The sequence below is a fragment of the Lissotriton helveticus genome, chromosome 11 (genome assembly GCF_964261635.1).
Source record: "Lissotriton helveticus chromosome 11, aLisHel1.1, whole genome shotgun sequence".
Classification (NCBI taxonomy): Eukaryota; Metazoa; Chordata; class Amphibia; order Caudata; family Salamandridae; genus Lissotriton; species Lissotriton helveticus.
The window spans coordinates 486,262,663-486,276,156 of NC_136072.1; the positions used below are offsets into that span (position 1 = coordinate 486,262,663).

General features: G+C 48.0%; 1 protein-coding gene across 6 annotated transcripts in view; it reads right to left on the reverse strand.

The window, feature by feature from the left end:
* ARHGEF4 (Rho guanine nucleotide exchange factor 4) overlaps positions 1–13,494 on the reverse strand; it is a 639,140-nt gene that overhangs the window by 8,494 nt on the left and 617,152 nt on the right. For all 6 annotated transcript variants that reach the window (XM_078666094.1, XM_078666093.1, XM_078666095.1 and 3 more), the window contains 2 exons: positions 9,309–9,552; positions 5,865–5,942 (listed from right to left, as the gene is read on the reverse strand). In XM_078666094.1, the coding sequence (XP_078522220.1) occupies positions 5,865–5,942; positions 9,309–9,552 (322 nt within the window). The remainder of the gene's footprint in view (positions 1–5,864; positions 5,943–9,308; positions 9,553–13,494) is intronic.

Genomic DNA, 13,494 nt, shown 5'->3' on the forward strand with positions numbered 1-13,494 from the left:
AGCAGGCCAAAATTCAGGACAAAACTTCAGGACAATAGGTACGTTTTACAGACACATCAGAGGTCGCGCAATAGTATATAAGTAAGCCCAGCCATTTCCAAACATATTCAACCATTTGCAAACCTATCCATCATGTATCCGTCCATTTATCATTTCACTCATCCATCCCTTCATCCATCCCCTCATCCATCCTTTCACTCATCCTCCATTATCCATCCATCCACCCTTTCACCCTATCCATCTGTACACTTATCCATCCACTCTTCATCCCATCCATCCATTCACTCATCCATTCAGCCATTTATCCTTTCACCAATCCAGCCATCCTTTCACTTACTAATCCTTCCACCCATCCACTATTTTAGTCATCCACCCATCCTCCCTTTCTCTCTCCATCGACCCTTTCACTTAGCCATCCTTCCTTCCAGCCATCCATCCACCCATCCATCTATCTACTCATCCACTCATGAATCCATCCATTGACCCTATCACTCATCCATCTATCATTTCACTCCTTCACACATCTATTCATCCTTTTGTCCATCTACCTTCCCTTTCACTCACTCATCCATCCTTACATCCACCCTTTCACTCATACGTCCATTCATTCACCCTTGCACTTATCAATCCAGCAATACATCCATCATTTCACTCATCCACCTACCCTCCCATCATCCACCCAACCATCCACCCACCCACCATCCACCCACCCACTCATCCATCCTTTCACCCACCCACCATCCAATCCACTGATCCATCCTTTCACCCACCCACTATCCACCCACCCACTCATCCATCCATCCTTTCACCCACCCACTCATCATCCATCCATCCTTTCACCCACCAACTCTCCATCCATCCATCCTTTCACCCACCCATCATCCATCCATCCATCCGTCCTTCCCCTCATCATCCATCCTTTCCCTCATCATCCATCCTTTTCCCTCATCATCCATCCATCCTTTTCCCTCATCATCCATCCATCCATCCTTCTACCCACCCACTCATCATCCATCCTCCATCCATCCATCCTTCCCCTCATCATCCATTCTTCCCCTCATCATCCATCCATCCTTTCACTCACCCATCCATCCATCCTTCCCCTCTATCCATCCTTCCCCTCTATCCATCCCCTCATCCATCCATCCATCCATCCATCCCCTCACCCATCCATCCATCCATCCCCTCACCCATCCATCCTTCCTTCCCCTCACCCATCCATCCTTCCTTCCCCTCATCCATCCATCCTTCCCCTCATCTATCCATCCTTCCCCTCATCATCCATTCTTCCCCTCATCATCCATCCATCCATCCTTTCACCCACCCATCCATCCATCCTTCCCCTCTATCCATCCCCTCATCCATCCATCCATCCCCTCACCCATCCATCCATCCCCTCACCCATCCATCCTTCCTTCCCCTCACCCATCCATCCTTCCTTCCCCTCATCCATCCATCCTTCTCCTCATCCATCCATCCTTCCTCTCATCCATCCATCCTTCCCCTCATCCATCCATCCTTCCCCCTCATCCATCCATCCTTCCCCTCATCCATCCTTCGTTTCATCCATTATCCATCCTTCCCCTCACCCATCCATCCATCCAATCCATTTATTCTTCCCCCTCATCCATCCATGCATCCATCCATCCTTCTCCTCATCCATCCTTCCCCTCCATCCATCCATCCATCCTTCTCCTCATCCATCCATCCATCCTTCTCCTCATCCATCCATCCATCCATCCTTCTCCTCATCCATCATCCTTCCCCTCATCCAGCTACCCTTCCACCCATACATCCAGCTATTTACCATTTTCTCTCCATCCTTTCCCTCAATCATCAATCCATCCATCCTCTCTCATTATCCATTTATTCAATCTTTCATTCATCCATTCACCCTTTCACTAATTCATCCAGCCATTCACCCAACCCTTCACTTACTTACTCGCCCACCTTTCCATATTATTTTGAGCTGAGCCCTTTTGAGAAGAGGCCCATCAAGAACGTCACCCTTGCTGCAGGGGCCGTTCCAGGACTGGGACAGAAGCCACCCAGGGCGGAGACAGGATCCACCACAGGGGGGGGACAAGAGCCATCACAGGTGGGGGTGGACTGGAGCCACAACATGGGGGGGACAGGAGCCATCACAGGCGGGGGAGGGGGTGAGGGGTGGACTGGAGCCACCACATGAGGGGACAGGAGCCATCACTGAGGGGAGGGCAGGAGCCATCACAGGAGGGGGAACAGGATCCACCAGGGTGGGCACAGGGGTGGGCATGCAGTATTCTAGTATCATCTTGGGCTCCTCGCCCCCTCCTGCACAAGACAACGAGAAGACAGGCTCTCTGTCCAAAATGCCATCCCCCACTGTGATGTACAGTACTTACAGGAGATACTCTAAGAGAACTGATTGAACTTGATTGTCCTCCATACTTTGTTAATCAGTGTGGGTGCGATTGTGCCATTTCTTTATTTTATTACATTATAGACTGCATGTTTGAAGAACCGAGGTATGCTTACAATTTAGTGACAGTAATTACGCTCTGTGAAGAGAACCACGTGCTGCCTTGGTGTAATCAGGGGTGTAATCTGGCCGAGTCTCGGATGTTTGGGGCCCTGGGTAGAAATGGAATGTGTGAGCCCCCCTCTAAATAGCAGAGACATGACACATTCAGGGCTGTTTGCATGTGAATAGATGTCGCTGCTCCTGAAGTTGCAGCCCCTCCCTCTCAGTCACCTTGGAAGCACCTCTTAACAGGTCATCAAGGGCTGGAGGTGTGAGGGTTGCCCCCCCTCCCTCTCAGTCACCTTCGAAGCACCTCTTAACAGCCGGTCATCGAGGGCTGGAGGTGTGAGGGTTGCCACCCCGCTGTGCAATGTTGGCTGCAGTCTGATAAATTAGTTGTTTAACTATTATTTCTTATGCTGTGAAGCTAGCAGCTAACGTAAACTCTCTCTTTACTCAAATGATTGTTATTTCTGATATTTATGATTCCCTCTTCTTCACTGCTTTATTTTGTCCGCGAGCAAGTGTCACTCATAGTCGTTGAAATGTCACACATAATTTCAGTGAAATTATCAAAATCCTGGTCACACTCACACATACTAATCTGAAAACTTGGCAGCTATGAGTCAGTCACGTCCACACTGCCACCAGGGCCTGGTGGTCACGTGACGTAGCGCTGGAGAAGCAAACAGCGCAGCGCTGCCTGCTTCTTTACTTTCAAGTTTCTCGGGGGGGCCAGGGCCTGGCAGAAATTAAAACTGACTGACTCACTCACCTCGGCGCCGGCGGCCTGCTGTCCAGTGTCTGCTGACTGCTGTTGGTGGTGGGGTCGGTCAGTGTCGGGTCACGGACGGTGGCACAGGCACTGTGGCAGAGGGGGGTCGGGCTAGGCCTAGGCGGCGGCGCTAGTAGCCAGTCCACTGCCAGAAGCCAGCCATTAGAATAAAATTAATTTATGGGCCTGGGCCTGGGCCTGGCAGGACTCTCCAACTCCGTGCGCGACTGCAGACTCCTCTCGTCAGTCACGCGCAGGCCTGCCAATGCGCATGCGGGAAGGAGGAGAATTACACCAGCCGCACCTAGAGAGGCGCGCCGCGGCCCGCGCGCAGACGCGGCAGAAGAGGGGGCAGGCATAATTCTGCGCGCTGCGCACAGGCACCTCCCCCCTCATCCTCCATTTGTTTATTGTTAGGTAACGGCCCGGTTTGCATGCACATACTGAGGCTTGCAGTTGCAGCGCTTGCTTGGGGGGGTGGGTAGTGACAGTGTTCGTGCACGGTGCAGACGGTGACCTGCATGCATAGAGTGAGTCAGACACAGGATGATGTGCGAGTGCGGCCGTGAACAAAGTGAGTGTCGTGACGCACGCTGCCGGGGGCAAAATCGGCCCCCAGACACAAAACCGGCCCCCTTTTCGGAAACCGGCCCCCAAAACCCTCCAGCCGACCGGGGGATTGCCCGGTGCCCGGACTCACCAGTCCGGGCCTGCACAACATGCTTTCCTGCAACATTCAGTGCGTCATGCCCGCTTTCACTTTCACATTTTACAGGAGTCTGAGCTATTGGCATTGTAAATGACAATGGCCCAGATGTAGGTAACTCTGATTTACCGACTCTAGAATACCGAATTTTACCGATTCGGTATTCTAGATTCGGTAAATCAGATGTAGGTAAAAAATGGGTAATTTTTACCGAATCTGTATGATTCGGTAATTACCGAATCGTTATTTACCGATTCGGTAATTGACATTGATTCCTATGGGCATATAGGCCCATAGGAATCAATGTCAATTACCGAATCGGTAAAATTACCGATTTTGCAAGGAGAACAGGGTGTCACTTTGACACCCTGATGCACCCCTGATTTTGGCTTGTGTGCCATGTGACACACATACACGCCCTTAGGGCATGTATGTGTGCCACATGGCACAGGTGTACATGCACAGATGTGCATGTACACAGGGATTAGTTATTTACCATGCAATAGTATTACATGGTAAATAACAAATCGGTAATGGCCTGTGGCACTGTTTGAAATGCCACCTACATCTGGATTTACAGATTCGGTATATTTACCGATTCGGTATTTTACAGAATCTGTAAATTTACCGATTCTGTAAATCTAAGCCCCCTACATGTCAAACACCAAATACCGGTCAGTAACGGCCGAAATCGGCCGTTACCGACCGGTATTTGGTGTCCTACATCTGGCCCAATGCCTTTTATTTATGTGTTAATTATAAAAACATAAACAAAAGGTATTGTCATTTACAATGCCACTAGCTTAAACTCTTGCAAATGCGAGACCTATTGCATTGCAAATGCTTGTTATTGCGTAGCTGCAGACCTCCTTTTGTCAGGTTTCTTCACATGGTATGGTGCATCTATTTTTTAAAAAGCTATTCCTAGGCCTTTTGGCTCTTCTGTGGCATCCCATATCTTCCTACCTGACACATGGTTGCCACTTGGTAAATATTCAGCATAGACCTAGTTGTCGGCGCCCCGGCCATGGCCTTATTACATCACTTCCTTCAATATTAACTCTTTGAGAAACACCATGGCCAATCCAAGACTCCCGTTACACAACCTTGTTAAATCTTCAGATGATGCATCACCCTTAAACACCAAACCCTATTTGCATGTTCCATTTGCAAGACTTTAAATGTATACAGGACTTGTGTCACCATTTATGTATTGTTCTGCTTCTAGTCGGCTACTACTCCTTCTCTGTAATTTAAATAGAATGACCATGATTGCTCGATTCTATATCTATCGACCTGTTTCGGCATATGATCTGGATTCATATTGTCTATAAACTCATATCCTCTGGGGCACCTCCTCTTCTATCAAGCATATAAGGCAGGCTCTAAGGTGTGCGAATAATAAATGTTTTCTTTTGCAGATGATCATCTGTTTACAAGTGTTATGCGATTCCTGATGCTCAGTGTCTAGAGTGTTCTTCAGTGACAATGGGAATGCAAGCCCTCATACATCTAGTCTACAGTGGGTTGCTGTGGGAGCTCAGTTGCTAGTCTTCCTCCTATGTCTGTATTTTGAGGGAGCCTCTAAGAAATCTGTCTGTGCTAGGTTTTTCTTTTCAGAATTATGGCTCAAGTGTCGATGGGAGATGATCACTCGTCTGTTAACAGGAGTGAACTCCCATGGGTGCAGTTCAAGTGAGTGTATCTTTTGTTAGAGGTCTACAGTGACACCTGGACTGGTCATGCGGTCATTTATTCTATTCCTGGGTTTAAGGTGTGATTGTCATGTGTTTTTAGGGGCACTCAGATGGTTTATAGCCTATCACATTGTTAATTCAAGCTGTTAATGTATGTGCTTGTTAGAATTCCTTTTTACTCACCTTTAGGCTTCCCCGTGGTTGATGGTTTACTAACATTCATCATTGCCTGCTTCTTCTGCACCTCACTGATGGCAAATCCTGCAATCAGAAATTAAGCATATAACTAGGGCAACTATTTACATACTGTGGTTGAAGACATCAAGTCATAGTTCGATTTTTGCAAGTCAAGCCGCCTCCATGGCTGCCGGAAAAGATTATGATAGGTAGGGAAAACAGTTTCACGCGGAAGCAGAAACGTATCGCAAACACTTGCAGTACACACCTGAGATGTTATGGCATAGCCCAGCAACTCAGAAGACTTTCTGAGCACTGGCATCCCACATGCAAGACCATAAACTACAGGACCATGACAACTACTTAAAGGGTGCAAGAGACGCATTACTAATCAGAGGCCAGGGCAACAGTATACAGATCAGTCATTCAGACAGAGAAGCATTCTAAACATTCATAGCACCCTACTACTGCCACAGATTTCTGCCATTAAAAGGGCAGGAGAGAAGCGTCCAGAACCTTCACAGAAGACACCTGGAGTCATATGGGCCCATTATGATGTCAGGCGGATTGCCCCCGCCAGGCTGGCGATAGCCACCGCCAGCCTGGTGGGGGCAATCCGCCCGACATCCACACTCGTTTTCCTCCCCGCCATATTAGTATGGCGGGGGGACCTCGGCAGACGGAAAGACCGTCCGCCGCTTTTCCGCCCCGGTCGCCTTGCGGCCGGGCGGAAAAGGAATAATATGGTGGCGGTGTCTACCAGACACCGCCAGCCATATTATGATGGGCATTTTCCATTGCCGCCACGGAAAGGCATGCGAAGACTCCCTGCGGGGGCCGTTGCGGGCCCCCTGGGAGTCCGGGGAGTGCACATGGGGGGTACCTATGGTACCCCCCCGCATTTCAAAGTGCAACATGGCAGGCACCGCGCGGTGCCTGTCATGTTGTGCTTTGAAATGCATAACGTGCATTTTTACCATTGCGGCGGGCGGCATTTCTGCACCGCCCGCCGCAATGGTAAAAATACAGGATGCGCCTGCCACTGTGGCGGGCGCATCCTAATTGTCAAGGCGGGACCGCCGCACCTATGGTGGCCGGTCCTGTTTTGCACTGGGATGGCGGGCGGACTAAGTCCGCCCGCCATCCTAATGGAACCCATAGAGTCCAGCCATGCCGAGGAGACTAGCAATTCTAACACTGCCAGTACACATTTGGAGGCCCAGGGAAACTAAATAAAAGGACAACAGCTTTATATTGAGGTTTTGCACTCCAACCAACTCTAGCAGGGTGTCAATAGTCTAGTGGACCAAGTCTATGATATAGCTGCAGAAAGTTCCTAAATGTGGCAAATGCACTCGCCTTTATTGACAACATAAACTGGAAGAGTGGAGGGAAGCTACATAATGAGTGCACTCAATTGGAGTAAAAATAAATTATAGCTTTCTAAAACGGATAAACTAAACTTAAAATATTTAAATAAATTCAAGTACCCATCAAATGGAGAGAAAAGGGGACCTGACTTAATAGGGCCACGTGCAAGAAAAGAGAAACTTTGGGGAAAACAAGATAAATTATAATTCTGGAATTTAGTCTTGAAAAAACATGCCGTTCTGAGAGCTCTAGCTTTTTCTGAACAGAGGGCCTAACTTACGAGGTCCTAGCGGCACCTTTATGCTGCCGGAGTGTCACTTTTTTTGACGCTCCAGTGGCACAATTTTCTGCAGAATATTTACAAGGCCGCACAAAGCCACTTTCCGTGGCTTTTCATGGCCTTGTAAATATGTTCCCCTTTCACGCAGAACACCATGTGAAAGTGGCGATCCATGGGTGTTGCTGTGGGTGTTTTCAGATTTACGAGGAACTGTAAACCTGGGAATGCCTCAGATGCTAACGCCAAGTATTTTTATTTATTCTCGTTTTATCCTCTTTCTGTGTGTGCTGCATTCTATGTGTCCCTTCCTGCACAACATCAATCATCCCTGCAATGCAGTCACCCTTGCAACATGTTACAAGGGTGCCTTCATTGGCTCTAGACTGCTTTTTTATCGCCAGCGTAAAAGTGAGACAAAATCCAGCTAATACGTTCTGTGACATAGACTGTTGCCGATCAACTGCCATTTTTTCCTACTCTCATTTCTTTAACCTATTGCTTGAGAACTTGCCTCGATAATTGGGAATAGAACAATTGTAGGCAACATGAGGGAACAAGGATAGCAGAGTAGGGTCATGTTGCTTTTATGGAGTCTCCATTACACATAAGATCTCCGCTACTGCTCACAGCTTCCCACGAACCCCATAACCATTAGGCAGAATAATTACACACTGTCTGGCTTCAACATAGGAGAACTGATGAATGTGTGCCTCCGTGCACGCCACAAAATTTGGCATGTGCGAAATTGCATCATTTTCTTCACATGTAACTTTCACAAAAATTCTGTTGATCACGTGAAACACAATTGGGCAGTTGTATGTTTGAAATACGATTGGGCAGTTTTATGTTTGAAAATTGTATGCAGGGTATTCCCTCACATAGAAAGTCATGCAAGATTCCTACTTAAAGTATGTTCCCTAGTTTCTAATGTCTCAAGATGAAAGTTACAGGCGCAGCGCAGGTGGCTGCGACACACATCCTGTTTTATAACAGCTTGCACAAGACATTTTCTTCTTGAACCACTCCCCTGTAAATTAAAACGACCCACAATGAGTCAGATTAATAAAAACAAGAATCATGTGAAACATGCAAAGTCCATTATGTGGAATTTACGTGAGAATGAGCTTTGGAGAAAAACACACCTAGGTCAACAGAGAGCATGCTCATGCATTGTGCATGCACTGTGAAAGACCAGGACTCCCTAATAATTTTTGGCTGAGGTGACCAACACTGGCTGGCAAACCAATTTATTAGCTGAATGGCTGCCTCATTAACGAAGGTAATGATAATTAGGCAGTGTAAATATCACCGTGTGCGGCGCAAGAGGGCGCAGCTTCTTTTTGCCGCTCTTGTTGATGTTCTACTTGAGTGGCAGCTTCCTCAACGCAAAGGGATGGTTTCTCAACACGAGTGATCACTACCATCCGCGACCACCCGCGTTGACAAATCTTGCAGGGAGGTGGTCTATTGTTGGATTTTCCTCGCCCGCCAACTTAACGGTGGCGAGCAAGGAAAAAACTCTGCCTTGTGAGTTTTTTCGGAACTCCGCGTGCTCTGCGTACTGCACAAACGCTGCAGAGCTCACCGCCCAGGCCTAATGATAATGTTCTTTAAGATTCCTATTCAGTAACATGCATGCATTATTATTCCACAGCTTGACAATCGCATGTGTACCCATGGTCACCTACCAAACAAATATGATAACCTTAGGTATCCTCTAAGTTGGTTGAAGGAACATGAACAGTTTACATTTTTAATGACTCATTATGGAGCTGGGATAGCAGGCGCATTGTCCAAACCTGTTTCCTGATCCATCTGCACTCGCTTTCTTTCGTCTTCGAATGCCTGCAGCCAACGTGCTTTCTGCTCTGGTTTCTTGGCGCAGAAGAGGTGAACCTCTTCTGAGCTCTTGCTCTGCAGCTTGAATGCGTTTTTAACATTGAGGTTGAAATCTCGGTCCTTTCCGTCCTCCACATCTAGTACCTCCATTTCATCCATGTCGATGTGTCCTTTGTAGTACAGGACATCACGCCGCAATAGATCCTGAAAAAATACATGGCACTGGTTATGACATCTCAGTGTACTCGAAGACATCTCTGCAATTGTGTCTGGCTGTTTAGTGAGGCTCTGCAACAGGTTCAAATTGATCAGCATTTAAAAGAATCCTATTTGTGAATCGACCCCAGACACTACCACAACACTGCAAATTCTTTAAATTTCTTCCTAGAACCCATGTTTTTTTAATAAAAGGCAGCTGAAGAATGGAAAAAGTCCTGAGTCCAGAAATGCAAAGTTGCAGAAAGCTACAAGGCACTCTCCATTTAGGCAAGAAACGACATGAACACAGGCCAGCGCAGGTCACTGTCAAACTCTACCAGTGCAAATGTACCATTGTTGGAATCCTTTTAGAAGAAACATGTCACACATAAATCGTTGTCAGTGGATTCACTCAAGAGGGGCATTTGGACGGGGGGAAACCTATCTCCCCAATACCAGGACATTTTCGGCTAGTGCAGGACTAGCCCTCTGAGAGTATACTCGGCCCAGCTGAAGGGTAGTGTAATGACCAAATGGGGGTTTCTGAAGGCTGAATAATGCTCTCTGAAGGCCAGCTGTTTGTGCCTGGAGATGAGCTCTGAGTGTAGACCGAAGGTGTCTTGTGGTGAAAAATGGGCTTTTGTAGGGCCTGCTGGGGGTGTTTGAGGGCAGATTAAGTGACTTTAATGTCTTTTGGGATATTAGCAACCGTTTGGGGAAACTGAACTCAGGTTAACTGTCTCTGGGGAAATGCTGTAATTAAACTCAGGATGGGCTGAGGGCTCACTGAGGTACCATCCCGTGGTGCCTGAAGGGTAGCCTTTAGGTCTTGAGTATTATGCTGGGGATCGTGAAGGCTCATTTATGGCAATTGAGGGTGGGAGGATACATGGCTTTGTGGCTAGACTTGGCTACGGCCCAAAGCTAGAACTGGAAAATGGGCGCTGGTCCTGGTTTTTGGCTCAACATTGTGTGTTTCTGGGCTACTTTAATCTTAGGGGCAAGGTAATACGATAAACATCACAAATTGCGCTTATCGCGTTTTCCGTTATCGCCGTCTATCACTGATTTACATCGCCGTGTTCGCGGCGTATTAGCAACGCTTTGCTAAATGGCGATGTGAAAACTTGCGATAGAGGGCGATAATTGGCAATAGCACGTGAAATCAAGCGATGATTCACAGCGCTAAGGGAATGCTTGATAATATGGGAGTGTGGACTTAACCTGTAAATCCACTTCGCGGATATGCTCCATGCCTGTAAATATCGCGAAGTCTTTTTAGCGATTATTTACATGGAGTAAGGTCAGGAACGCCTTCTTTGCATCTCATTAGCAATGTATATCGCTAAAATCCGTGGTGTTACAAAAACGGCAGCTAACATGTGCTAATGCATGTTAGCTTCGCGTTGTTGATAGGGAGATAATATTATCGCCACTTTTTTGGCTTTTAAAGCCAAAAAAGTGGCGAGATGGCCCTTGATAATATGCCTCTTAATCTTTAAAAAAAGACATCTTTATTTGTTTTTGTGTGCATTCACCGCGTTTCACAAATACTGCAGCAAACATTGCAATAAGGCACTAAACGGGCACCTGTCAGTGAATACTGAAGAAAGAAGGAGGCGCCCGCACACAATCACACCCTCCAGTGAAAACACTAAAGGCAATTACACACATTGGAGTTATCTCAATAATGGTTACATTAGCGTTCGTCCACATGCCACCACACTTCACTGATGGCAATGGAGTTGATGCTAGCTCCTGGTGAGCGAGGTATATCATAGTATCTCACCCACCTACCCACCCAAGATCTTGTGAAATGTACCTGGGCACCCCATACATGTGACACATTCAGCCGCCATATACAGGTCCATTCCTCTCTTCCACTATGCCAATATCAGGGACTAAGGCGCCCGCAGCGTCGTGCCACATCCTGCTTAGCCACCACCAGCCCTAAATTGCAAATAAGAAGTTGTGGCCTAGGACTACCGACATCACCGGGCACTCCAAACAAGATGTATTTGGGATCAAGAGGTACGGCTTCACCCACCACCTGGCTCAGTACTATCACCACATGTATCTAATATATCCATCCGGCCCGATCCAGAAGGTATGGAAGTGGGAACCCCTTACCGCCCCACATGGGAGACAGTCCGGTGAGGTCGCTCTTCGCAATAAATGTAGCCAGTCCCTATTGTAGTACACTGGGTGAAGGATTTTAAGTTGGATCAGATGCAGGCGGGATTTTATCGCCACCTCCCTCGGGTGATCAGGGCCATCTCCTAGTCTACATCTTCCATGTACCCCACCTCTAGGCACCACTGTTCTCTCAATTTGGCCAACCTGTCCAGCATATGGTTGTTAAGTGTTTTGTACGTAAGAAATATGGCCTTGGAAGACATTTCTCCCAGTATCAGCCATCCCTCTGATGGGTGTAAACTTGGGCATATCTAGCGTTTCTATGCCCTCTGGCCACACAGCATGGCGTAAGTGGGCATATTTTAGAAATTGGTTCATATTTTAGAAATTGGTTGATCAGCATGGAGTAGTCATGCTGAATAGTTGCAAATGGTATCTGCTCACCTTCTTCGAGGAGATCTCCCATGCGTGAGATCCCCAATAGATCACAGGCTTCAAACCCTCTTAGTTTCCTGATCTCATTCAACCACACACCCTCCTAAAGTGGTGCCTTGTGTGGCACCTTATCCACCCAAACCATTTGGCCGATGGCCTTTCGCCATGCCTCTATTGCCACCTGAGTGGATGGCGCAATTGTCATATTCCCTTTCCACCATAGAGGTTATGGAGACAGGAGCAGACCAGAAAATTGGTTACCTTTCATCCTATAGATCGACTGGTCCGGAAGTGTGACTAATCAATCATTCACCGCCACCAGGTGCATTGCCTAGTGGTAGGACCTAACGTCTAGGAGTGTGATATCGCCATTATACGGATTACGCTGAAGGGTGGAGAGGGTTATTCTCGAGTGTTTGCCGCACCACAGCCTACGCTGCCGCCTGAAGAACCCTCGCCCGCTCTTGACTTCCCCACATAAAATGCAATACACTGATACCCCCACAACATAGAGGTTACGTTAACCAGATCCGAATCTCCAGCTGTCTTGGCAGTGTTCATCCTCGATCACCCCCGATCACCTCTCCCGCCCGTTCAAGGACACAGGCAGACAAAAGGCTATCTGGCTAGCCAGGGTGAGCCAAGCATTGTTTGCATTGGAGAGGCGACCAAAGAGTCAGACAAATGAAGAAAATCATTTAAGTTCCAAGTTCGGTGTGTCGTCTACCACATCCGATCCACTTTCTGCCGACACTGCAGAGGTAACCGCCTCCACAAGGCCTATGGCCTCTTCTCTCTCCTGCCGCTGGGCCTCTATGTCCAGGATTCTGTCCTGTCGCACCACCACTCGGACTTCCGGGGACGATCTCCTCTGTCTCCTGGACTGTGTGCGTCACAATGCCCCGTCGGCATCCCCCCTGAGACCCCCCTTCACCATCTTGAGACCACGATCACTGAGGCGGCCCTCACCACAGACCTCCAGGCAGCACTACACCACCTCTGGGGCTATGAAGAAATGTGAGCACCCACCATGCAGCACCTTCAATTTCGCCGGTGATAGTACCATGTATGTAAGGCCCATGGCTTTCAACTTTTGCTTGACTCTAGCAAACGTCTGTTGCTGGTGCTGGCCCTGCTGGGTGTAGTTGGGGAAAATACGAATGACATGACTTTCGAACCTCGGGTCTCCTTGCTGTCGAACCTCGCTGAGTAATGCGAATCTGTCCCTGTAGTTAAGGAGGTTCGCTATCATTGTCTGAGGACGCCCTCCCATTGAGGGAGGTGGCACCAAAGAGCGGGGCGCCCTTTCTGCCACAAGCAGAGGATAGGGCAGGCTCCGAGATCTCCTTAATCCATCACTCCAAGAACTGCTCAGGC